Below are 27,349 nucleotides of genomic sequence, written 5' to 3' on the forward strand. Positions count from 1 at the left end.
TTCGATTAAACGTATTTCAAATTCAGTCTACCAGTAAATTAATAGCTAATTTCCGAAGTACACAAGGTATTGTCCATGGTGCCCTGTGCTAAGGAGTCGTTGTTGTGATGCTGTGGTCTGTTTTTTATGTGCTGCTCGGGAATTCAGTGACACTGCACTGTTGTAGTTGATATAATTTTTTTAAATAGTAGAAGCGAGACGGACAGATCAGCCAATGGTGATAAATGATAAAGGCTTTTTTTGCTGGTGTTGTTGAACGCTGACGCGTCCTACTGGAAGCGTAAGCCTTGAACGTCTCACACGCAGACATTTTTTTGCCCCTCCTCCACATTCTGCCTCGTTTCCCTCCGTCTCCGCTCCGCTCCCAGTGCTCGGACATAGGCTGAAGGTGCAGAGCCGAGTCCCGCTTTTGAGGGAAATTCGAGGAAAGTCAGACGTCACAGACACCCTGATAGACCATTACAAGAGGAACCCATCCGAGACGACAGACGTTTCGCCGCCTCTGTGCAGTTGTGTTGTAACTTATATAAAATGGATCCAGTGACTCAGTCCGCCCAGATATCGTCGTCGCAAGGCTTTGCCGATGGACAAAATTCTGCTACCAAAGAATCAAAGCTGTCTGGTAAGAAGTAACCAAAGGATACGGTAGCTAGCTAAATGTAGAGCTTGATGCGTGTTTTATTCGTACCTTACGTTAAGCTGTATGTGTTGGGCTTTTATTTACACGCATGAATATCGGTTAACGTCCAGTTTATAACGCAGTAACGTAATGACTACAGCCATTGTAATGCTGAACGCCCTCACTGTGTCTCCCGCTGCCTGGATGAGGAGCTGATTTCAGCTGTGATGGGAGACACCTGTGGTCGTGGATATTTCCTGACACACGGCTGCCCAGTCACGCTCCGTGCAGCTGTGGCCTGCCTGCTGTCTGGGCTCGTTTTAGGCGAAACAACAAGCTAACACGGTGTTTGAATCCCTCTTTTTATTTGGCCTTACTGACAAACAGGAGCACAGCAAGTAGGCGGCCCTGCAGAATCGGGGATCATATATTTGACAGACGGTAACCAGCCTGCTACTGAACGGCGTAATACTGTTGAAAAGGCCTCGTTTAAAACAAAGGGAACACGTCTGATTAAAGTACGTGTGCGTGGGACGTTTGATGTCAGCTAGATTTAAATGTAAATCCTGCTGTCCGATTAGAGCTACATTCTTATTCATAAGTGCAGAAACATTACATGACGGGTTTTTCTGCTGAACGTTGTCGAAATGTTGCGTTTGCCTGCAGTGCAGAGGCGTTGTCACTGTGCAGTTACCACAGAGGCACCTCTTAAAGGCACATCGGCCTTTTCCTGGCACTGCCTGGATTATGGGAGCCAGATGAACATCAGCATACCCGACGAGCTGCGGCACGCTCATTTACTACTTAGTTTATAGCTGTCGTCAGCTCCACTTCCACATGGAGCCCGTTTTCAAACAAAAACTCACAACCTGGATCTACAGTTTCACCATCACGCCCTCTCTATATCCGCGTATGAGGCTGACATGATTTAAACTCCATGGTTGCGCCACCTGAATCCTACAAAGCTGAAGCCGTGAATCATAAGATTGTAGACTTTCAAGAAATGCAGCAGGTGTGGTGATGCCAGCAGCTGGATCCTACAGGGCGTGGCACATTCTTCCTGCTGAAGTAGATAACTGTGGTTTGGCAAGTTTGCAGAAATTTCCATGTAATGCGTAACATGATAAATAATTAAGGACAATATATTTAACAATAAATGTTAAAATTCAGTATTCGTATAATCGGATTATTCAACAGTTACAGATGGTGCAAGTAAGTTGAGTTGTCTGTGCTTGTATGAATCCTGGAAAAACATTGTCAAGTTAGTGTGAGGTGTAACTGGTTTGTTTTTTATGAATGAAGCACTGAACTAACTCGCCTGGTGTTTAGACTCTGATCAGCAGCCTGTCTGCAGAGATGCTCCTCTACAAGGAAATAACTTTGTCATCCTTTACAACTTTTTTCAAATGCATGTTGTTAGTGTGTAATATGTGTTTAGGGTTATCACAGTACTATAACTTCTTAATTGATATTCATATCAATAAGTTTGCAACAGTATCAACACTAGCAGAATAAAAAAGCACTAGTACCTACTCGGCCTGACTCGACTCAGTTTTTATGGTTTTCCATTAGCTGGTAGTCCCTTTCCTTTTAGTACCTACTCGGGTTCCAACCAAGCAGAGTCAAGCCAAAAATGTGACAGACTTCTTGCCACTGATTGGCCAGGAAATGACTTCACTAGATGAGTCATTAGAGTGACTCCTGCACAAGAATTTAACCCGACAGCGAGGTTTAACTCTCTCTTGTTTGAGTCTATGGAGAGAAAACAAGACGGAGCAGCAGGTATACCATCAGCTCAACAGTTTGTTGTGTTTGTGTCAGGGATAAGCCACCCACACTGAGGTGGTACTCTAATGGAAGACGACCGAAACTGAGTAGACTCGAGTTGAGCCGAGTAGGTGTTATTGAAAATATAAAGGTTTTAATCTCTTAATTTAAACATATTTGACTGCTCCTTGTGTCTTATCTAATTAAACTACGTGTGTCGTTTGTCATCACTAACGGATTAATTTCTGGGCACTATCCCACGAATCCTGCAGAATCTTTTTTTTAAATATATTTTTATTGCATGTCCAATATGCAAGGTGGTAAGAAGAGGTTAAATTTGTGTGCACAGAACTTAAGACCTTTACCAATACTGGCCTCATTTCCACATTAGTAAATGAGGCCAGTATTTTTAGGCTGTCAGAGGCTGTGCTGTGCTTTTGCTGTCAAATAGAGCTGGTGAGGAAGGCTGCCACTGTTTGTCTAGTTGCTCGTAGACTTTTCTTAGCTTTAATCTCGAAACCTAACAATAACATAATTGTGTCTTTGTCTTAAATTAACACCACGTTGACATTACAGGCAGGCAGAACTGATGTTTGCTGCCTAGTTCCTACATTAATGTTATTTTTTTATTATTGACCTTAGCCACTACCTTAATGTTAACTAGGGATGGGAATCCCAGTAGTCCAATTCCTTCGATCGATCCCGCTTATCTATACTTGCACTCCTGCTACAATCAGCTGATTTCAGGTCGTGTGTCGGAGGAGAATAATAGTGGGGCAGTCTACAGCATGGACATTACTTTTATTTTTATTGCACAAAAGGATGAGAGCGCGACGGTAAAGTGAAGACTGCAAACAACTGCAGTATACTTGTTAACACAACGTTGGCTCTTTGCAAGCACCTGAACTTCAACAGGTAACAAACCGACGAGCAGCCAGGCTGCAGCCTCCGTTTCTACCTGCTCATGTTTCTGCTAAATACTAAGAGGAAGATATGTGTGTCCTCATTAGGATAGGGATTTATGTTGGTGTGTGGGACTGTAGCCTCAAGTTTATGCTGTTAATTGGTAATTATGAGACTGCGCGTTTCAGATCATTTTACAGAGTAACATGAAAGTAACTTAACAAGTAGTGTAACGAATGTCTTTCTCCTGGGAGTAATTAAGTAACGGACCTCATTACATTTAAGAAAAGTGTTCTGTGTAATACGTGCAATCAATTTTTTGAGTAACGACCTCAGCAATGATCACAACAAAGATGGGAAATACCCACAGCATGCAAAAAAGTCCACTCGGCATGTAATTAATTTGCATGAATGTAATGTCTTTGATATGTTGCTTAGAGATGGTGGTGACGTTCAAAGTGGAGCCAATGAGAGTCGATAATGGAATCTGAATTGCTAACTTCTCATCAGTTCCCATCGCTGCGTGGGGGAGTTCGCCCAGACAAATGTGTTTTAAAACTTGGAGGAGAGATTCGACAGCATCCTTTTGGGGGATCCTGTGGGAGGTGCTACTCGAGTATCTGGCCTGTTGCTATGAGCCATTCACCCTGTATAACCGCAGCAAGAGCTCGGTCCACCTTGTCAGCAATAAGTCAAAGTCGTTATTGATTCTGTTCATAATTCACAGAATTTGTAAGTGTAGGCAAGTGTCTGAGGCCTCTACTTTAGTGGCGTCAGGATCACGTGCCTGCTTTTTGCAGATGATGTGGTGCTTTTGGTGTCAAAGATTAGATTTTGAGACGAGTCCATGAACATGACTTATTCCTGAATAATGTTGGAAAATTCTCCCATGATTCTGCTTCAAAACAGCATCAGCACACTGCATCTTTCCCTGTGCTTAAGGCCCAGTTATTACATGCGTTATGCTAGAGTTGTATTGACAAGAGAAAATTATTATTGTAGTTTTTGGGGATTTTTTTCTTTTCAGGATCTCTCTTTTTTTGCTTTTTAGAGAATTGTTGGCAGCATTTTTCCTGGTAATTGTCTCAGGATTTTGATGTCAGCACGAGCAGATGTCCTGGCCTGCCCAGCTTCTATCTGTTGCTCAGCCCATTACACTTGAGTTCCACAGTGGTGATTGGCTGTAGTCACAAAGGAAGTGGCACACTTTGAAATGGGGACCTCATTTCTCAAACTATGTTGCATCATATTTACAGGACGAGTTGGCTTTGGAATCCATCAGAGTATCGCTGCAGTTTGTGGTGAATTTATGCAGCGCTCATAATCATCAGCTCATAATTTGATGGTTAAAATCCTCTACTGTGTGCATTCTTCATATTGCATCATGTGCACAAACAAACATTCGTTAGTAGTGAATGTTTAACCCCCATCAGTCTGTTTTCCCTTCTCTGCTTTGCTCTAATGCAGACTGCAGCTACTGCAGTTGACAGTATCCAGGAGTTAGTGATGCGCTACCTACAGCCAGAACCTTCTATATGACTTTGTTTATGATTTCTTGTGAGAACGGTTCACCACTGAGCAGTTAAAAGTGAAGCACACAATCGAAGCTTGAAAGAACAGTGAGTTCTTTCAGCCCCCATCCCCCTCGCTGGCTCTCTTCCTTCTTTGCCAAGCTGACCCTCCTCTCTCCAGTCCCTGCTGAGGGTCACAGAGGCAATCAGATAGCCCTCAGGGGTGGACAGTACAAGATAGCTCGAGCAGGAATTGCAGGCATGGCAGTAGAGCCTCCCTTCACTTCCATTCAGGCCCTAAACTAAGAAGCTAGAGTCCATTTTTTCCCATGCCGGTCTGTGGTATCTGGATGCTTATTGTGATTGCATGGAGCCTCGTCGTATAGGCACTCTGTTCCAGATCCATGATTTCTGCAATAAGACATTGGTTAAAGCTGCACTAATGACTACTTTCTATTTTAAGGAGTCATTTGTGGCTACAGATCCACAGAGAATTATCTCTAACTCTGGAGTTCACCTTAGCTCTGAGCTGTATGGCCTCCTTTAGCTCGTAGTTTGTTTTTCACCTTTTAACTGGATTTCTCAGCTAACGTTTATGCAGGGGGACAAAAACGGTAAACAAGCAGCTGTTTCAGGTAAAAGGCAACACGGTCTCTTGTTCCTGCCATCCTCTTTCATATGTAAAGTGTTGTTCTTGTTGTATTTCCACACTTTTTCAAAGAAAACCCCTCATTTTTACGCATCTCACAATTTGTGACCTGATGTATGTGCAGATTTGTAGGTGTTGATTTGTTGTATGCAAGCAGATATGAATGAAGCTATTGAAAAACATAAACTTGCATCAGTGGTTCATATGGATTTAGCTTGGCTTGGAGTGCCTGCAGCACTTTTAAGGTTGGCGGTTCGATCCCTGGCTGTTCCCAGTCTGCATGCCAAATATCCTCGGGCAACATACTAACCCCAGGCTCCTCTCCTGTCAATGCAACCATTGGTATGAATGTTTGAGTATTAGAAAAGGCACTGAGTGCTCAGGTAGAGTAGAAAAGCACTATGTAAGAACCAGTCCACTTACCATTTAGTTCTTGCAGTCTCGTTAAAGACCAGAGGTGTGGTGTTTTGAAAGGGTAACAGTAATATGAATCTGAGAGAAGGAATGTTGCACCACACCAACCCTAACCTGCCCCACCTGTACCACCTTCAGTTGAGCTGAAACAAAAGCAAACGCCACACCTCATCTTTACGCAGCGAAAGTTCCTTTCCCACAATTCAAGTAGTCGTCCAATTTTGATTGATGACAAGGAAGAGTGAAGCATGAGCTCCTATTGGCTTCCACTTTACCGTGAAAGGCAGCGTTCACAGTAGAGGTGGGAATCACCATATATCCCACGATACGATATTATCACGATACTTAACGCACGATACGATATTATTGCAATTTTTAAAAATATTTTGCAATATTCAGATTCTGTACATAAAGGTAAACTTTATCAATATTCATTTTATCTAATATCAAAGTCTCGCACTCAGTCTTTCTCTGATTTCAGTCAGTTTTATTGTTGACAAACTGAACGGTTTGTATTACAGTCTAGTCCAACTTAACTGAATGCAACCATCTGGTACAATTATAGCTATTCTGAACTAAGCAATTTATGAAAACTATGCAGCCCCTTCAGCAACTGAAGAATTTGAAAGTAAATTAAAACAAAATATAAATTTACATTAAATAAAAAAGTTTTAAACTGAATTAAAATAAAACATGTCTTAAATTAAAATAAGTAAACTGTCATGTTTATTGCTGCCATAAAAAAGTTAAACACATTTGGACAGTGAAGGAATGTCAGGATTCTTGCTCAGAAAAAGGATCAACGTGCTCTGAAGTCAGAGCACAAAAACCTTTTTGTAACAAAATATCGATTTCTGCTGTCCCTGTATCGATACATTATTAGCAAACAAAATATCACGATACTACACAGTATCGATTTTTTCCCCCACCCCTAGTTCACAGTGGAAGATATGAAGTTGGGGTTGACTAAGAGCGAGTGGACCACAGCATTTTTACTTTAGGTAGATTCTGTAAGCTGGTTGGTGGCATTTAGTCACATGCAAAGCTTAGTGCAGGCCCGCTTTACATTCTGGTCTTGTTGGAGGTTGTTGCAGATGGAGCGCTGTCCAAGCTAGTCTAGTTTTTACACACTTGATTGGAAATCTTATGTGGAGCTCCCTTTGTGTACCAGGGGTACGAATAATCCAATCGTTCTATCGTACCAATGACTGATAGAATCGTCCAACCACAAAGTAAATGTTGTGGCGTAAATGCAACAAAAACTGAATTCACACCATAAAGACCAGTTTCTGACCGATGGACCATCTACAGTTCAGAAGAATGGCTAACACTCCCACAGCGTTGGTTATGTTACCTTTGTTTGTATCGGTGAAGTAGAAATGGAACGTGTGCTGTTTAGGTTGTAGCCCAAACCAAGCTGCAGTCCAAAGTATGTGGAGATGGGTACTGGACAGAGCTGTGGAGCAATGACTGTGTAAATTAAATGTTTGTGTGTGAAGCTTCTGTCTCTTCGAGTGCTTTTGTCTGCTTGTTGAGTACATTGTCTTGATTTTTTTCCTGCGTAGCAAATATAAGTGCATGTGTTAAAGTTTTTGTAAGTTTAATGAAACGATGGCCACCTGTAAGCACTGGTTTGTTCTGGTCCTTATGTGAAGTAGTACATGTGTAGAGTTGTTAAGGCTGGATAAGTTAACTTTTCTTTTGAGTGAGGACGGTGGATGGAGATGTTTGTCTTCTTCTACGATGATTATTCTTCTGTCCTCTTTATTTTTTCAGATTCCTTTCTTTCCTCTTCGCCTGTATCTCTCATTCAGTCTCCTCAAGGCAAGTGTATGGTTCTCTTCGATTGCTCGCCTGCTCTCTCTCCCTCTGCCCTGTACTTTCTTGCTGCCCTGCTGCTGTGCAGTTCTGCCTCATGCCTCTTTCTAGTGCCCCTCTCCTGCCAAATAAGAGCCCAGTAAAAACAGCTCGCCTGCAAAGAAACAGCATAGGTGGCTGTGGCCCTAACCTGCTCTTACCCCGCCCCTCCTGCAGACCTCAGTCTGTTTTCAGCATTCCTTTAGGCTGCTGCAGTTATTCTAAGCTGACCAGTCAGCAAAGCTCCCCTTGTTTTCAAGGACTATTGACTGATTGATTTTCTTTTCAGGCTCCTTAGACACACCTATCCATTGCCATAATCTGAGCCGCAACAGCTCTTGTTCACATAGTCATACTGTAGAGTTAAAATAACGTCTCTTGCCACGAGTCACTGGCACTCTCAAAGCCTTCCTTGGGCCATGTGAGAACTCACTGCTGCTTCTTCTTGCCCAGAATTGTACACTAAGAGTGTTGCTCATAAAAGCCTCTGTCTGCAGCTGCTAGCAGTGTGATCCATCTCAGTCTTTGCTGCCTGCTAGCAGGCATTATTTAGGTCAGCATCGCTCACTGTAGGTTCAAGATAATCCCGAGATTGCCACCTTATTTTAGGAAGGCAGAGAAGTTCAAGTTCACATTGTGCATAAAGGACCAGAAATCTAAAAAAGGATGAGGTTGGTGTCTCAGGGGAATGATTCTACCTTCCTGCTGCCCTAGTATCTGAATTCCCCTTCCCAGTTTCAGTCCTAGAAGCTATTGTGTACTGGAGGATGAGTGGCACTGGAGATATCATCGACCGCCCAGTGGCCTGGGTCTGCCATTGCCTGTAGCTCATTCACCCTCCATCCCACTACCTACTTACGGCTCTATAGGCTTTGTGCATGTCTCACATCATTGCTTATGCAAAACAAGTAGGTACATTTTTCCTTAACCCCCCAATTTAGCTTCTTCGCTTTCTGATTCTTTTTGAACTGTTGTTTCTATCACCGCCAGCATTCTTTACTTGTTTGTTAGACAAGCCTAGATAAGGGGTAGCGTGAGTGATAACATGAGCTGCACCAATACAACACACAAGCAGCCGCCCTGAGGTTTGACCGACTATGACCACACCCTGTGGAATCTGCACTCGGACTCACTGGCTTCTCAGCAAAGATACAAACTTCACACTTTTTAGCTGTTTTTGCAGAATTTTAATCAATTTTGGACCCAAATCCAAGTACAAGTTCAGTAAGCATAAACAGGAGTAAAACTCAGTCTTGGGTCTTTTTGCTGTTTTATCAGCTGCCACAAATAACAGCTGAGTCCTGGAAGACTATTTATGTGGCACCTCTGTTGTTGTAAATGGCAACAAGTATTTGAGGGATCAGTGAGAATATAGTTGAATAAGAGCGTGTTAAGTAGATGAAAGACATTTAGAAAACCAGGTTTTTTTTATATCGTCTCTAATAAGGCAAATGTAATGAAAAATGAGTGAAAATGTAAATAATTTATACTGTAGTGAGCTCATACACAGACTATAATGATGCTAACATAGACCATCAGACTGCCAACCTAAAAGAAACACCTGTGAGTGAAAGCTCAGGTGCACTAGCACAGTGGCAAGGTCCACCAGCAGACAGGTGTGGGGTCACCCACTGGAGCTCACAGATATTCAGACACAGCGCTGCAACCAAATGAAAATATGGAGTCACTCTGGGCCAGTTCATAGTCTCCATGATTTTCCATTCTGTGGCTACACAACAGCTCCACTCAACTCTCCATTAGTGTAACAGCAGATTGCACGAAGCAGAAGGCTACTCATTCCCCATTTGTAAGATGCCACACGATGGCACATGGGGATTATTAATATGCAAATATGGTGACAGTTGTAACTAAACAAGTTCTTAAAGCTACCTTTGAATCGAAGCACGAACGTCCTAACAAGGAACCCGAGCACTAATATGTGTTTTGGGATTTGTTTACAAGTCCAAAGCTTCCGTAACGTTGTTGGAAAGATGGAAAGTGCATTTATGTGGCCTGGTTTGAACAAAGCATTGTATTGTGGTGCAGGGGAGGTGGCAGCTCTACCAAAGACACAGTGGAGCAGTCAGCTGAGTATGGCTGGAAAACTCTTATACAGAGAGCAGGGAGGGAGGGGTGCTGACAGCTCCCCAAAAAGTAGAAGAAAATGTAAGTTTGGAGTAAATTGAAAAGACTGATCAATGTCAAATTACAAAGTAAAGCCTTGGTCATGAGAATTTGGATGTTGCTGTGCACTGGTTATACTGGGCTGATGTTCATTTCTTAAAATATGTGCCAGGTACTTGTCACCATGGGGACTGAAAATGACTCATCTTTGTAGCCTGGAGGATTGCCGAGGGCACAGGGTTACTGCAGCCGCAGTGAGAGAGCCTTCAACACTCCAAGAGAATAGAAAGTGCTTCAGTGGCCCAATTTACTGCTCAAGGGCAACAGTATTATCTAACTCTTCACATATTTGTATAAGCACGTTACATAATCGCGAGCTAACGACGAGCCATTGTTAATTATGTAGAAAATAACTCGACAACTAAAAGGCAATTATGACTGTTTTTATCTTCTTGCTTTTTTTAATGAAATTTGTATTAAAAGTTGTAATGAAGGCTTGAATTCATTATAAAAGTCTGTTCTGAACTTTTCCTATAAGTTCACTGTTTAACTTTATTCACCTTTAGTGATGAGTATTAGTAATTGGGCTGCCAGTGTAAAGTGTTTCTGTTGCTGGCCTGCACGTCTTGGATATGTCCCAGCCATAGGAGTCAGACACAGGACGTCTTTCCTGGTTCAGAGTTGGTTCTGTACTCAGAGCTTGGGTTAAGGGATGTAACCAGTGTTTACTGGTAGTGTGTTTTTGTTTGTGTTAGGGCTGTGCGATATGACCAAAATCCCAATATAAGACATTAATCGTCCCGACAACGATATATATCACAAAAAATTTACATTTTCTGTAAATTCGGTGAATCTTGGGCAACTTAACTTGGGTAAAGTGTTTCCAGCTGAGCGTCGTGTGCCTGGAGTCGAGTGTTACACAAGTTGAAATGGCCGCAATTGTCTTTGAGTATTTATACACGACGTGCTGCGAGGAAAAGCCTGTTCTAACGTTTGACTCTAAGGTTTATTTTTTTGCACCTGGCGGCTCTTTTTAGCTTCTCCGTAAACACTCTGCATACTATTTCACGTGATTCGGTTTATTTTGAAAAATCTCAACAGGATCTTCAGCTTTATTGTGAAAGGTTTATGTGGAAAATAAACAAGCGGACGGCAGAGTCACGTGATGGTTTTACCGTCATTATTGCTAACGACAACACGTAAAAACAGGGGCTTGTCCGTCCGCAGTGTGGTTATATTAAATATAAGAGAAAGCGAGAACTTTAAAAAAATCCTACAGTGACCATCAAAACGATGAAAAAATATTGTCGTAAACAGTTTATTTTGCGACACCACGAAATAAACGATAAATGTTTTCATATCGTCATCCGATATATATCGTTATATCGAACAGCCCTAGTTTGTTTGGGGTTCTTCTTCTTCTATTGACTTGCGCCACCTGTACCTCTGTCAAACAATTAATATTTAATATTTAGCCCATTGTTTAACAGTGTTCATCCACATAAGAGGTAAAGAAGCTGAACAAATCTGAATTTTAAACCAGCTTTGCCTCATTTAAGTTTTTTTGGTTTTTTTGCTCCAAATTCCTACACAAATATTAATGCTGCCATGTTCCTAGTTTCCTGAGTTTCCATAGTAGGGACAAACAGCTTTGAGTAGTGGTTTGATTGCTTCTTCTTAGTTCCAGTGCTTGACTGTTTGAGGTGAACTCACTTGTTGTTTTTGAAAGAATGCAGTTTTGTTTTGTTTTTTTGAAAGGTAAGTGCTATATAGCTTGTTAGCTAGGCGTATTGTTATACCTGGTTTTGGAAATGGTTGTGTTCATCCCCTGTTACTTTAGCTTTTTAATTCTGCGCTCTAAGTAAAGGTAACGTTAGTCACTGTTGCGTCATATGGAGTGGCTAGTATTAGCAAAAAAAATTATATTTTGTGTGTGTGTGTGTGTGTGTGTTTATGTGTCTGAGAGAAATCAGAGGGGGGTTTCAGTTGTAAATGGCGGGAGAAATCTCTTGTATACCCTTGGACACAACCACAGATTAATTGAGATGAAATCAGGGGTCGAGTTTGGAAATGGCAACAATGAATATCTTTAGCAGATTATATCTCAGTGGAACTGCTACCAAATCAGCGTTTTCAAGGTGCACAAGCAAATGTATATTGTTCAAAAAGAAATTGTGCTAAAGTCTGCAAGTGTGAAACAAGTCACATTTGTTATACACACTGCAGTGAACATGCATCATCACCCTGTCCACACATGATGTACTGGTAACATTTTTATTTTCTTCTGTTGCCTTTTTTGATCATGCTGATAATTCCATTTCCATACTAAGTACTCGTTAAACTTATGAGCAGCATGGAAAAGCTTGGATATCATCCATAGTATCAATATGCCATTCATTTCCATGATGCAGTGCATGAATGCTTAAGCTGTCGCATTAAGGCCTTGCTGAACGATATTAAACTGCACGTGTGTTTAGTGTGTGACGTTTATGACCTCACCTCCTTTTTCCCTCTTGGCTGTCATTCCCCATACACGACATTCCAGACAAAAGAGTGGTTTTGGGATCTGACAAGTCCTGCGAAGGTGTAGCGACATCTCTTCGCTTTCCTTCCAAACCTGGTTCATTTTCCCTTGGTAATTATGGAGGTGAAGCAGGACCACCGGACGCACCGCCGGATTCACCAATAAAGACATCCCCTGTTTCTGAGCGAATAAAGGCCCTGGAGGCTCTCGCTGCCAAGAAGCAGCAATCTGATTTTAGAAGCGATGGAGGTTTCTCTCTTTTCAGGGACCGCCACCATGAGAAGTCTCCTACTGACAGCTCAAAATCCCCTATTGAGAATCGGATGTCTCCAAATGAAAAAATTACACCAACTATTCAGAAAATGGGAGGTTCTTCTGAGCAGGAATCACCAGGATCCCCCTTTGAAGTTCTTGGAGATTTGAGACAAGTAAACGAGTTTGAAGAAACAGAAGAGTGGATGAAGGCTCATTTGCCACCTGTACCAGACTTAACTTCTGTAGATTTAACTGAAGGCACCAACAGTGTTGAATCCAAGGACAAGGGGACTCGGGTTGTTATACCTACTTCCTTTACGAGTGTCCCTGATGCTTTTATGGATTCTCCCGTGGAAGCTCCCTCAGTGAAAGATGACTTTGATAATGCAAAGAAGCAACCAAACGTTGAGGAAGAGTTTGATTTTAACTTTTTGCCAACAGCGTACATGTGGGATCAGCAGGACAAATCGGATGACCAGCCTCCTTCAAATCTTGACTCAGTGATTGCATCACCTCCTGCAGGCTTTGGCACTCCATGTCCAGAGGCAAAGCAGAATGCTTCAGATGAAGAGAAGGCCTCCCTGACCCGCGATCCAGAGCCCCCAGAGCCAAGTGAAGCAGACAGCTCAGGAGAGTCGGATGACACTGTTATTGAAGACGAGGCGGGTGCTCCTGCTTCTGCCCCCCATCCATCTTTTGAGCCACAACTTTCGAAAGATCCCACCGCTACACCTGCATCTTCGAATGTTCCCCCTGCAGAAAAGGAGACTCCTCCACCAAGGTCGGAGAGGAAATTAATGCAGGTTCCAACAATCAATGTTATTGAGACGGATGAACCAAATTACAGTGAGGAGGAGATGGAAATGGAACCTGAAGCGGAAGATGTGGATTATGAAATTGAAAATCCCCCAGCCAGCGAGAGCCCAGAAACCTCACATTCACAACCTGAAGACACTAAAACCGAACTACCCAAAACGCGTCCCCTGGAAACTGAGTTCATGGAAGGCTACTCGCCTCCATCCTCACCTGTGGATTCTGATGCCGAGTACTCGCCCAAACGCAACATCGTTGCAACTTCTCCAGAAATAGACAATCGGGAATCTGCAGCCAAGTCGGAGACCCTACCCAAACCCCCTGCTCCAAGGGACACTGCATCGGGCATCTCCCAAGCACAAGCTGATGAATCACAGATTCCTCCAAGTAAAATGAATGAAGAACCTTCCCAGTTCACACTCACAAATGCAGAAGTGGACTTTCCAGACAATGATGATGAGTGGTCAGACGAAGCTCAGGAGCACACACTGCCCAAATTGTATGAGAAGGGTAATATGCCCACAAAAGAGACTTTCATAGAGACTGTTCCTCTTTCTAAAACCACCTTTATGCAGGATGATATATATGACAGACAATCATTTGATTATGATTATGATGCATCTTCTCCCTTGTACGACATTGACCATAAAGAGCTGAGCAATGCTAAGGAGCGGTTTCTTTCTGATCCTTCCCCAACTGACCCTGATACGGCGAATGCATGCTCTGCACAAACCGATGTTACCGAGGACAGGCGAAGTTTGGGTGATATCGCTTCACTGAAAGATGAAGCTTCCCCAGAGCAAGCTGATCAGCCATCTCTACAAGAATACCCCCCAAATCCTTACTCCTCTTTCCAAAGCGAGGCACAAAGGAGCTTCAGCGAGCAAGAGTCCAATCAGAAAATGAGCAATGACGTTGTTGCAGATGGTGCACAGAATGAGAGCTCCATCTCCGAACGTACAGACAGTTTTGTGGAATTCATGCGGGAATGTCTCAAATCGAGGCAAGATGAAGAATATCCCGACAGCGTGCATCAAGGTGTTCACGGAAAGAGCGAGCTCAACAAAACCAGTTTGCATCCTTCCCAGTTACCGCCAACCGTGGTGCTGGATCTTGAACAAGAACAACTAACTATCAGTGCTCTCAAAGAGCTTTGCAGCAGTCAGGAGGAGGAGGCGGTGAAAACCCATACCAAGGCTTCAGCCCGAGACCAAACTGACCTCAGCGCTGCATCTGTACAGCAGTCTTCCTTAGCATCAGTAACTAATCCTCCATGTTCCCAGCACGTCCGTGCTTATGACAGCAAATATTCCAAAGAGGTAGAAGCTATCGATGAATTGGTGGCCGAGGCCTATCATCTTGCTGAGCATGTCTTGACAGCAATACTAACCCACTTATCAGGTAACATCTCTTTCTTCTGGGCAGCAAGCCTGCTAACCTCACGCACGCTCCTTAGCTGGAGCAACTTATAACTGCCTGTGTAGCAAAAGGATTCCTGTTGTTGTTTATCGTCAGCTTTTTGGCCCTCTCAGCCTTCTTATCTTGGACTGTGCAGTGTGTCATGTCCTGTGACACGTAGCTGAAACTTATCACCAAGAAGCAAAGATTTATATTAAGAGAACATAAATAACTAAAAAAAAAAAACAGATCATGCTTAGCTTCTTACTTCTCACTTACAGCGAGGAGAAAAAGAGTAAGCATGATCTAAGTTATTTATGCTTGATTCTGGGTGATAAGTGACAGCTACATGTCACAGGACGTGACACACTGCACAGTCTAAGATAAAAAGGCTGAGATTTGTTTGTTTTTTTTCTTTTTTGTAAGTGAAAAACCTCAAAAGCAATACAGACAGTGTTGGGGGGGTTTAAACTTAGCAAGCCACTGATATCATGTTCAACATAACAGTGGATTTTGCAGCTGAATGAAATTTCTGTCTACATGATTGTGCTTGGAGTGAAAGGAGTAGTTGGTGTTTAGAGCCAAGCCATCCTTTACTTGAGCTGAGTTGGTTGTCAGAGTTCAGTGGCATCTAAGAATTACTGAGAAGTGTAATCAAGTCAGTTTTATTTATACAGCAGCAAATCACAGCAGCAGTCGTCTGAAGGTGCTTTATATCGTAAGGTAGACCCTACAATAATACATACAGAGAAAAACCAAACAATCATATCAACAATCAACGCTGCTAAAATCTGCCTCCACTTAAAATGGCTAGCTGCATATCTGATTGTTAGCACAGAGTGTCCAGGCACTCGTTAACACTCGACACTCATCAATCCATACTGAGTACAAGCATGTTCGTCTGTTATCTTCTTTTTGTCCTAACAAACTTTGAAGGGGAAAAATCATTTTTTTTTATTGTTACGTTTTTAGCTGGATTTTTTGTTTTTGGGGGGGTTGTGTTGTCGTTGTCGTTCCAAACCACTTACAGGCTCGAGCTCTGTTGTAGAATTCAGTTTGTTTACAGAGTCACTGGAGTTTGAGCTACTTAAAATAAGCTTTGGCCTGATTCTGACAGACAGTCTGTACTGTTCATGAGGTGGTCACCAGATGGGAAGATATTATATGTGCGCACACACACACACACACTGCTGTGTCTGTGCTGGTGTTCTTGAAATTAGAAACCCAGTAGAGTGTGCAGCCACACACGTAAAGAAACTTTAGTGTGACTTTAAAGCTGCTATGAGCCTCGCTCTCTGCTCTCAGTGGACATTTTTGTAAATGTTTGCTAACTGTATTATTAATGAGCTTTGAAATGAAGCTCTGTTTTGCCGCCCCCTCCCCCCACGAGCTTGTGCTATTTTAGTGCTGCTCTGCGAGGTTATTAAGTGGGATATTCTTGGCTGGGTTTGTGTCAGTGTGTGTATCTGATGTCATGCTGATGGGAATTTTGGAAACCAATTCGCAGACCTTTATTTTTTTCTCTTTTAAATATTTATTATTGCTCATTAATAAGGCAAGAGTATTTCTTATCAGATTACGTCAATCAATGGAATAATTAATAGATTAATCCATCACTAAAATAATCGATAGCTGCTGCCCTGATCCTCATGCAAACCCAAAATATCTTCTGTACATGGATATAGATCCTTTTTAACGTGCCTAACACTAATGTACATAAAAAAGATGAGCATAAACCGTTTAGTTACAAGCTGATTACCGAATTTCCCAGAGGAACCCACCCGAGGGATTAATAAAGTTTTATCTTATCTTAGATGGAAATGAACCCATTTCACTTTGTTTCCTCTTTAAATGGATTCATCTGTTCCAGCAAACTTTCCAACGAAATTTGAAGCTTGTGTCTGAATGTTGCTGAGAAGTAGAGCAAAGGTGTTCCTCGCTTTTTTTCTTACTCAACTTATTTAGAATGAAAATTAAGTGTTAAATGCCAAAAGCAACGTGTGTGTTTGAACTCATGTGGATGTTATTAAAGATGCATTTGAGGCAGAGTTGCTTAAATCAGTAAGAGTAATATAATCGCTGACGCCCAGCATCCTCATTGTCCTGACGTGCTGTTTAGTCTTACTGAAGGTGAAGGCACTCCATGAATTATACAGTGTCTTTGTTATGATGGGACGCCTTGTGTGAGCGTTGGTTTACTGCGTTCGACACTCTGAGCAGTTGTTCACAATTGTGCTGGTGTGTTCTGTCGTGCACGACAATAAAGTTGTGTCGATGGGCGATGAGACTGGTGATTGTTTGTTAGCTGAGGCAGGTTTATATGCTCATGTTCCCATTGAAGTATTGAATGAATATCACAAGATTCATATTGAATCTATAGTGTCATGTCACACCTCTGCATATACCAAAAACAACCTAACTGCAACATAGACGAGTGGGCAGTTCAGGGGCTAATGGAAGATAATCTGACTGCATTTGAAGAAACTTATCTATTTATATATATCTACGTGTCTTTTTTTGCCCGTTGTATCTCTTTGTTGGTGCAACAAACTCCTGTGAGTGAGGGCAGGGGTGAAGAGACGGGGGATTTCTCTGCGAGAAGAGAAGTTGGTCTACATGTTGTGGATTCAGGCAGTTCCCAGTAACAATGTCACCAGTAGCTGGGAAAAAATGGTTCAGAATTAAACTGGTCCCAGAGATTAGGGCTCTGCGATATGACCAAAATCTCATATCCTGATAGAAGATATTTATCGTCATGACAACGATATATATCACAAACATTTACATTTTCTGTAAATCCTGTGAATCTCTTATTTTGAAAAATCTCAACAGGATCTTCAGCTCTATTGTGAAAGGTTTATGTGGAAAATAAACAGGCGCTTGTCTGTCCTGATATCTTAAGTATAAGAGAAAGAACTTTAAGAAATTAAAGTACACTACAGTGACCATCAGAACCATGAAAAATATTGCAGTAAACAGTTTATTTTGCGACACCATGAAACAAATGATAGCGTAAAATGAAACGATAGAAGTTTTCATATCCATATATCGTTATATCGAACAGCCTCACCAGGGATGCAGAGATGCTGCTTTGCTCGGCGAGCCAAAGGAGGACACTCCCTGCATGGTCGCTCCTCCAGATCAATGAAACAGCCTTAACTCGGTTGCAACTGTTGACTTCTTCCTTTGCCTGCTGAGTTGGCGTTTCCTGTGATGCTGTGATGTTGTGGTGAGAAGGCTGGCCCAAGGAGAACCATTAATGCAGTCATTTGACCTCTTAATTGGAGATGCATCATGCATTTCATCGGGACCAAGGGACAGGCAGTTTCCTCAGCTCTGTCACCATCAGTCTCTTGCTGTTGAAAGATGAAAAATCCTATTTAAGAATGCATTTATTTACAAAATAATATCAAACTCAAACCAGAGAAGTTGACATATTTCTGTTGCTACTGGAAGGAAATGTTCGGCATTCATATTCAAATGCTGTAGTGCAAAGCAGCTGGCTGCCTGCAGTGGCTTCAGAGCTTTTGCTGTATGTTCTCCATCAGCCTCTGTAAGAGTATAGAGATCACTTCTCCTCACTTCAGGTGAGAGCAGAGCTGCAGAGATCGCTGCTTGTTGCTCCAACAAGCGTCCCAGCATCTCCAGCGTGCTGCTCCATCCCCACTCCAGTCTATTGTCCATATAATGTGAGGTGATGGCTGCAGCTCTACATGTCAGCTGCCACAGGTTATAGCGACTCGGCTTCAGATAGGTGCATCTACTAAAAGTCTGACATCTTTGGGTCTCATTGTCCTCGACTTGAACGTCAGAGGTCAAGCTTTCTGAAAATCTCATGAACTCAAGAGCGGTGACGTAGGATGTTGAACGTGATACCCTGGGCGAGTCTGCTAGTTGGCTGAGGGTAACGCCGCTGTTGCAAGTGTCTAGTTGGTGTCCTGTTTAAAACAAAACGATGTGTAGCTGCTTTTCACTGCTTGTGTGAGCGAGTGAGAGAGGCCTATATAACAGTTGCTCCAATTAAAGCTGCTGGAGCACTGAGGCTTGAACTGTCCCCGTGGCATAAGCCCATGTGGTTTCTGCACCGCAGAAGGCTTTTTTAACTGCCCCCTTTTTTCCCAATACACTGTAAGGAAGTCAGTTTCCAGTGTGCCAACCCATCCCGCCGTTATGTAACTGCGGCTGTTACGTCTGCACGTGCATACAAACATGAAACGTGTGTCCGAAGTTATTCAGTTACTGTGGGCTGCAGATGCCCGAGGAGACTGATGGTGAACACTCAGGTTTTATCTGATCCCACTCACAGAATGTGTTCTTGAAGGAAAATGGCTTCATTTCCCCTGAAATCAGCCAGTCACAGCTGATGTGCTGCGAGTGCCTGAAAACGACCGTCTCTTTGTAGATAACTGACTCGTCTACAAAGAGAACCAGAGCAGCTCTGACTTCATGCCTGAATCATCTGACCTGTGTTTACCAGACCACCCTCCTGTTGTCTCTCTGTGGCAGCTGGCATGTTTTTATGTTTATGACCTGTAACAGAGGCCGTGTTACCTTTGGTCCCTGAAACAACACTCCTACTGCTATAAATGGACCAATACAATACAGTTGTGAAAACTGCAGCGGTCGGGCGGTGTTGACGCCCACGTTTGTGAATGCGATAACTCGAAAATGAGGCCGCGTGGGAGTTTCAAATTGATCCTATGGCTCCCGTATCAGTACTTTTATTTGTTATTACGCCTTCAGCAAAAATCAGTTTTACAGTGTGAAACAGTTTCAGGCTCAAACCTCTGCAGATTTTTTGGTATCAGACTCATTTTTATAAACTCCAGCAAAAATGAAAATGGATCTTATTGAGCACAATTTGCAAAAAAACAGCTTATGCATGAAAATCAACCATTTCCAACAGTGCAGCTTAAGATCCAAGTGTCCCAGGAACGACTTCCAGTAGCACCAGTAGCACCAGTGAAAGGCCCTGCAGGAGGGAAAAACGTTTTTTGCAGATAATGGCGGACATGCGATAGCTCCTGCTGACGATGCGATGGCGTTTATTCCAACATGGAAGCGCTATGAATAGCTGACAGATCAGCAAACGTGTTTCTGGATTATGTTTTTGTTGTTTGTTTTTTTTACACAAGTTTTGCAAAGGCATTAGTGGAAGGAAGCCACCACCTGGTTGAATTCAGGAAATGTAAGTGTAACTCATCCGTTTTCTCATGCAAAGAACAAAAATATTGCTCTCGCTTATTTGGTTGCAAATCTACCGGGATTTAAAAATAGATATGTGAATGGGACTGCGGAGACGCCTGTAGGCTTAGAAGGGTTAAAGGTGGATTAAAGCTGCAGGAGTTTGCAGGAGTTTAGGGCTGGAGTCAAATGTATGTTTGGAAATGTTCACATTAGTCCCGTCTTCTCTCTGCAGCTAAGGATCTGATTCACTGGCGAGACCCCAAGAAGTCGGGCGTGGCGTTCGGCCTGTCCTTGCTGATGCTGCTGTCGCTCGCAGCCTTCAGCATCATCAGCGTGGTCTCCTACCTGCTGCTGGCTCTGCTCTGCGTCACCATCACCTTCCGCATCTACAAGTCTGTGGTCCAGGCTGTGCAGAAGTCCAATGAGGGGCACCCGTTCAAGTAAGACGGCCGCAGATGGGAGATTTCTCTGCTTGTCACAGTTAACTGCTGCCACCATGACCCAGTCAGGCAGGGTTGGTGTGCTGGACAGCAAAAACGTTGTTTTATCTGTTTTACTGAATAAAGTTGAACCTTGAAGACATAAATCACAGTTTAAAAGAAGTGATACATTTCAATATATGATGATGTAATACTGCCCTACCTAACCCAGTCCTATCAAAGGGGATTATTGTGATGATCTGCTGTCATGTGGAATCTGATTCCCACCTTTATCTTGGATAGAAAGTCGGTGAAGCTGTAGGTGCTTTCTGATTGGCTGGTGTAAGTGCGGGCTGCTGAAAATGTTTCGTTTGGTGAAATCAAATCAATTGTGCTGATTTATATTTTGTTCATGTTAGAAGTCGGTCGTTCTCCTCCACACCTTTCTGAGGAATTTCGTCCTTACGTTCCTCGCAGGTCCTTGGATCAGCCGACCAGCTGCTTTTGGTTGTCCCACAAACTAGCCTGAAACTTAGAGAACAAGCTTTTTCAGTTGTGGCTCCCAAACTCTGGAATATGTTGCATTTAAATATTAGAAAGGCGTGTTTTTGTTTTTTTTATTTGTCTTTGTTTTATTTTATGTGAGTGTTTTAGTGCGACTGGTTTTATCCTTTGTGCTCAGCCTCTTTTCCTCCGTCCCTCCACAGAGCACTGATAGATAAGGATGTCAGCATCGCTCCAGAGTCTTTCCGCAAACACGTGGATGCAAGTCTGACCTACATCAACCGAGCTCTGAAGCAGATGAGCCACCTTTTCTTGGTTGAAGACCTTGTGGACTCCCTAAAGGTGAGCAGCTCTGAGCTTGTGTCAGTCGGTGGCGGTTTCCTCTTCCTGTCACGCAGCACCAGCCCCGGTCTCTCCCTGCTCGCCTGCTGCAGCCTTTGCTTTGTTGGTGCAATGTTAACTTCAAACCAGGTCACGGTTGGATCGCATCTCCATCCTCAGAATAACCCCAGGATTTATGACCGTGTTATGACTGTGTCCCACATCAGTACTCCTTATCCAGCTGCAGGGAAGCGCAGACAGATCTGCCTCTAGATCCATCCGGTCCTCTGATTTCCTGACTGGGAATTCCTAAAAATGATTTACTAACGGCTGTGATTTGATTGTTTTATTGATCAGAGCTCGGTCACCAGATGAACCTGAATTATGTGTGGGGCAGATCGTATTTTAAATCTGCACAAAGGCACGTTGATTAGTTTGGAGAAGACTCTGACTTGGAGGTAACGTGGTGGCGATTCTGAACTCCAGGATGAGACGTGAGACGTCTTCAAGAAGCTCAAAGAAGTCCAGTCGCCTTTTTTCCGAGCTCTTTAAATGTTGGAAATTCAATATCAAGCTAGAATGCCTCCACAGAGAGCAGCTGTCAGAGTAAGAGTGCTTGTTTGGACTTGGGCTGCGTATCGTCACTGATTTCTAGAATCGATTTCGATTTGAATCGGGGACATTTTGCCACTATCAGTACATATTGTGTCTGACGGGTCGGCTCTTTGTGTTTACGTCAGAGTCCGTGTACCTGCTCTCATTTCCTGTTTCAGCTGTTTGGTGGTTGTTGAAATTTCGTGAGCTTTACCTGAGATTCTGGCATTTGGGGCAAAATAAATGTAAATTAAAAAATCGATTCAGGATTTCAATGAATCGATATCACGTGATTCAAGCTAAAATCGATTTTAATCAAAACCCATCCCCAACGACAGCGACGCTGTTCTTTAGGGAGGAAACAGCATCTGCTCGTTTGTGTCAGGACTGCACAATTAATCAGCTTTTAATCTCGGCCATGACTTTGGTTTTTCCACTGTTAAATAAACACAATTAAACAGTTTGAAAACGAACACTCAGCCAGGAGAACGCAAATCAAGCGCTCCCTACACGACTAAGGATTTAAGGAGGATGAGTGGCGTCACACTGAGCAGATGTCATTCGTGTGTAAGCGCTGCTTGTTGTTGATCTTGAGCTCTCTGAGTTGCTCTTTGTTTTTCTCGCAGCTGGCTGTGGTCATGTGGCTGCTGACCTACGTAGGCGCCGTCTTTAATGGAATCACCATCCTCATCCTGGGTAAGCTTTGAACCACTCACTGTTCATGCATGCCGTGCTGCGTTCTCATGTCGGTCAGGTGGTTGTGTTGCTCTGGGGTCAAAGAGCGACTCCAAGCTTTGCACTTGCTCTGCAGGATCTGCTGTCGGCTAACGTGTTTCTCTCTGTTCTCCAGCCGACGTCCTGCTCTTCACGGTGCCTCCCGTCTACGAGAAGAACAAGGTGAGTCTCAGGCTTCCTGATCAGCTCAGCGGTGTAAACATGGCCGTCAGCAGTGAGTGCAGTCTCATCACACACTGAAGGCTTTGAGGCCCTGACAACATGAAGTCATTGGCTCACTGAGGGGATTGTAGTCACGGACTGCCAGGGATGGCAGGCACCATCATCTGTACTGGTCCCAGTTTATGGCTCACAATAGTTTAAAATTAACCAGTGTGGTTGCTGTCAGTGACACGGTCCCTGAATGTCTTTGTCATCCACTGTTCTTTCCTGAAATGACTGTTATGTGTAAAAGGAGAGCCCATTAGGGTCGGGCGATAGGTAACAATTTTCCAACCGACACTCGTCAGTCCAACAGGTTACATATCCACGCATGCGCAGACTTTGTGATGGGCGGAGCCATGTAATCGTGCATGGACTGATTTGGGCGTTTACAACACAGAAAAAGTCCAAACACGGACGAACTAATTTCCCGAAACATTCGGGCTGTCAGCGTTAACGATTAACCCGATTAAAATGTTCACGCGTTCGACACATCTGGAGCGCAGAACGAACAAACTTTGGACAAACTGCCGAAATTTCAGGGATTTAGACTCAGTCTGCGCTCCAGATGGTTAATCTTTAATCGCGTTAGTCGTGATGACGGCGCGTTAACGCTGACGGCACTAAAAGAAATAAAAAGTCACCAATTTGGGATTTCTTTGGCTTTAAACCAGATCATAGAGGTAAACCTGAGCATGCTAGGCTACCAGCAGCTTCTGCAGCTCCATCGACGAGCATTTGGGCGCACTCTGAGGAGGGGCATGTGCTCGCAGATGAGATTTTTTTGTTATTTTTTCTGCTGACTGCTTCTATTAGCTCCATTATTAGCAAACTTACTCATGAGCAAATAAGGAAATAAATAAATCACCCTTGTAAAAACGATCGGCGATGGGCTCAGCCTGTCGGCGATAGTCGATACATTCGTCCAGTCGCCCGACCCCAGACTCCATCCATTCTCTATCCGTTTTTTGAGGGTTGCAGGGGGGCTGGAGCCTGTCCCACGAGACGCAGGGCTAACACACAGAGACAGACCCATTTAGATTGACCAGTTACCCCACTAACAGGAGACTGACTGCACTTTACACTGGGTGACTGCAGCAGGTTATTTGATGCAATGAATTTGATTCCGTTTTGTTTTTAGTAAAGAGTTTTTGAAAACGTGGACGACGACTGCACACAGAGAAGCTCGATGCGCTCCAAAGGGTTTTCCTTACTTTGTCTTCCTCTGAGGTGGTAACATCTGCTCTCATTTGTTGTTCCAGACTCAGATTGATCAGTATATCGACCTGGCACGTACTCAAGTCAACACTACTATTGCCAAGTAAGTGTTGCAGAAACGTGTCTTCCGTCTTCGTTCAGTGTCCAGGTTGTTGGATTTCACTCCTGTGGTGCTTTCTCTCCCGCAGGCTACAAGAGAAACTCCCAGGAGCTGTGAAGCGCAGCAAAACTGAATGATCCCCCAGCCCCAAACCAAGCACCACGTCCCCATCATCTTCATGTCCATCACCATATCTTCCCTCCCTTATCCGACTCCCTGGTCTAACTCCTCCTCCCCACACCGTCCACCATCAGCACCCTACTACACTGAAACTTCCTAGATAGAAAATCTCTGAGCTACTCAATAATCAACTACTGTGCAGCTTAACTTGCAAGCATTAGAGGAGAACTGTGCCTGTGCAGACAGGAAGCACATAGCAAGCGAGGAAGTGGCGTAACGGCACGACGTACCCCGCCTGGCTGTGGACGTGCCGCGGGGGGACGGAGACGGGATCGAGTGAACTAGACTGAATCTATGACCTGGTTTTGTCTCGTGCAGCGAGCAGAGGGTGTACGATGGCAGCTGATGTCACAAAATAGCAAATGTCTGTACTTGAGCCGCATGTTTGCCTGAAGGTAGATGGCAACGTTGTCTCCAAGTAAAAAGTCGGCATCCTTTTGGGTGGTAACAAGTTTCCATTCACCGTACAGACACTTGTCTATGTAAGTAGTTTCTGAAATGCACTGAACTTTATTTTTTCATGAGCAGGTTGAAATAAAAAGGATGGGAACTCTGAGCCAGCTGTGATAATTTGGTCTAGTTCACCTTCTGATCAGATGTAGGTTTCTGTGTTCGAGCACGTTAGCCTCGCGTTCTAAAGGAAAGTCCCGTACTCCAGAGTGTTGAGTTCTCACGTTCACTTGTAAATTTTGATTCTTCTTCTCACTTATTACTGCTATTGGTATTAATTATACATTAGCTGCTTGATCTCCCTACTAGCTTGACAGTAGCAATGTAAGAGTTATGTTAAGTGTTTTTGAGCTTCATAAGTTTAACGTGGAGGTCTGTCAGAAGCCTCCCGAGACATGAATCCCTGATTATGAACTAGGTTAAGCAGCACACACTCGGAGCTGTGCCACAACCCTTAACTCTAACGTCCCGGCTAACTTTGCAGACGATTGTTTTGTTGAGTTTCAAAATGACAAAGTGTCAAATGTTTGAATCTTCCAGCATTGTCATGTGTTTTAGTTTGTAACTCGACTTTATTAAATGTCTATTAAACAGAGTTGCTTTAGCTTTGGTGCATTTTAAAAACGTCTTATTAATATTGTTTGGGAAATCTCACTCGTGCGATGCATCGGCTGCGAGTTTAGAGCGTAGGTGTGGGTTTGTACAAACAGGCGAGTGCGTTTTGAATGTAGTGTTGCTGGAGGAGATGGGGCGGGTTACTACAGAGCTCTGTGTGTCATCTTGTTTTTCTTTGACTGCCGTGAAGCGCAGGTGTAAGCTGGAGTCTTTCTATAGGCTGTATCATATTCTTGATCCTGACTTTGGTTTAATATGAATACTCGTGATTGTTGTTATGGTGTTTTTGATCTCCTGTGTCGGCACTACTGCTTAATCTCCGTATTAATTTAAGGGATGAATATGTGGATGGAAATGAGACATAGTGTGTGTTAGTGTTGCTTCGTCGTGCAAGTCTGCTCATCTCCTGAACGTACCCAACGGCCGGCGGCGAGAGGCCGCCCCTGCCTCGTGTGCTCACCGCTCCCCATGCATGTCCTCTGTGTGTTGACTCCTTCTGCATGTGCCGGTGTCTTGTTCGCACTGTGGGCGAGCGAGACATCCACAAGTGTAACTCCCTGTTAGCCTGCCGGCCGGCCCGGGTCAGCTGCCCTCGTGCTGCTGACCCGGGCCGGCCGGCCTGTGTCCAGCTGCTCCGGGTGCAGAGGGCACGGCATGTGTTTTGAGCTAATCACACTTTAGATCTCACATAGATACTGTTGTTATGCACCCTCTTTCTACATTTGAATGTGAAGACGTTGCATATTGAAACTTATTTTAAAGTTGTCTTGTCTTTCAGATTAGATTTATTAGATGTTAGATTTCTACATTAAAACGAAATGTTTTAGTTCTATTTCACATCTGCTTATTAATGAAAATGAAGCCGTTGCTACTTTTTAAGGAAACATTTGTAACTTTTATTTTGTCAGCATCTTTGATTCCCCCGTTTTTATTTAACTTCACTGGAAAGCTCATCCTGACCCTTTAATATTCACCCAGCTGACCTCAGGCTGTCAGTCGTCCCACCAGTATTGCTATGAAACAAAGAGAACTAGCTTCCAGATGCACAACACCTTTTGAGTGTTACGTTCGACTCACGATCTGACCAGAGTGTGTCTGACTTTGATTTTTTTGGTTTTTTGTCAATGGCTTTCTGCTTTACTGATATGTAGGTGTTGTTCACTAACATCAGCTGTTCTGTATTGGCTGACTTTGGTTCCAGTTTGTGAAGCTTTGGGAAGGCTGGTGTGGAGGGAAGGACAAAAAGCATATGTGTCTCTGTACTGATGTCAAAGTGAAATGAATAAAAACACCTGAAAGGTCTGTGGCTTTTTGGAGGTCTCTTCACTTTTGTCTGGCTTTAAAGAAACTAACCATTTTCCCAGCAGCCCCCACTGTGGGAGTGAGGAGGACTCAAATGTAACCTGATAAAATGTCTAAATCAGGGGTCTCAAACTCGCGGCCCACGTCACCCCCACTTGCATCATCTAATGCAGTTTGACCCTCGAAGTGACTTTTTTGTTACGGAGGATTTGTTTGAATGCAATGTTCAAATAAGTTCTTTAAAAAACAAAAACTGATTTAATATGAAGGCAACATGAGCACAAACATGCTGAGGGATCGGCTGTGTTAGTTCAGTGACACTTATGTCGCATTTTGAGTTTGTTTTGTACGACTTGAACACTAAAGGAGGCCACAGCTCATTTAATGTGAGGCCCTAAAGTAATAAGACTGGACATGAGAGCCTGCTGTCTGTTATGGTGTTTGGGTGAGGAGAGGATTATAGTTTCTAATTTTAGACCGGGCCCCACGCTACAACCATGAAGTGTTGATAGTTACACACATATTGAACATCCCCCTTCCAGCTATTGCATAACCGAATAACAGCCACATAGTTGTAAAACTTGAATGAAACGTTTGAAAATCAGCTCTTGTGTGGAGGCAAACAGTTGGAACAAGTGGAGTTTATTGAAGACAAATATTCTCCGAAGGAAAGTGACGTTCTCTGTCAT

At 43.4% G+C, this 27,349-nt stretch overlaps 1 protein-coding gene across 3 annotated transcripts; it reads left to right on the top strand.

The window, feature by feature from the left end:
• Nucleotides 1-298: 298 nt before the first annotated feature.
• On the top strand, nucleotides 299-26,660 carry rtn3 (reticulon 3). Of its 3 annotated transcripts, XM_024800715.2 has the most exons (9): nucleotides 299-622; nucleotides 7,640-7,687; nucleotides 12,390-14,837; nucleotides 20,254-20,461; nucleotides 21,148-21,286; nucleotides 22,486-22,555; nucleotides 22,710-22,756; nucleotides 24,058-24,116; nucleotides 24,202-26,660. In XM_024800715.2, exons 1-9 carry the CDS (start codon nucleotides 532-534, stop codon nucleotides 24,248-24,250), a joined length of 3,159 nt encoding a protein of 1,052 aa, XP_024656483.2. In that variant the 5' UTR covers nucleotides 299-531; the 3' UTR covers nucleotides 24,251-26,660. The 3 variants fall into 3 exon arrangements, with proteins under 3 accessions (XP_024656483.2, XP_024656484.1, XP_024656485.1); XM_024800716.2 differs by lacking the exon at nucleotides 12,390-14,837 and having other exon boundaries at nucleotides 321-622; XM_024800717.2 differs by lacking the exons at nucleotides 7,640-7,687; nucleotides 12,390-14,837 and having other exon boundaries at nucleotides 325-622.
• Nucleotides 26,661-27,349: the final 689 nt, after the last annotated feature.

This window comes from Maylandia zebra, linkage group LG3 (assembly GCF_041146795.1).
Source record: "Maylandia zebra isolate NMK-2024a linkage group LG3, Mzebra_GT3a, whole genome shotgun sequence".
NCBI classification, from domain to species: Eukaryota; Metazoa; Chordata; class Actinopteri; order Cichliformes; family Cichlidae; genus Maylandia; species Maylandia zebra.

Bases quoted from the DNA above. Each gene is read 5' to 3' on its own strand.
- rtn3 (XM_024800715.2), top strand. From the start codon at position 532: ATGGATCCAGTGACTCAGTCCGCCCAGATATCGTCGTCGCAAGGCTTT. The intron at 623-7,639 runs GTAAGAAGTAAC...TTATTTTTTCAG, and splicing joins CAAAGAATCAAAGCTGTCTG to ATTCCTTTCTTTCCTCTTCG. The intron at 7,688-12,389 runs GCAAGTGTATGG...ACGACATTCCAG, and splicing joins TCTCATTCAGTCTCCTCAAG to ACAAAAGAGTGGTTTTGGGA.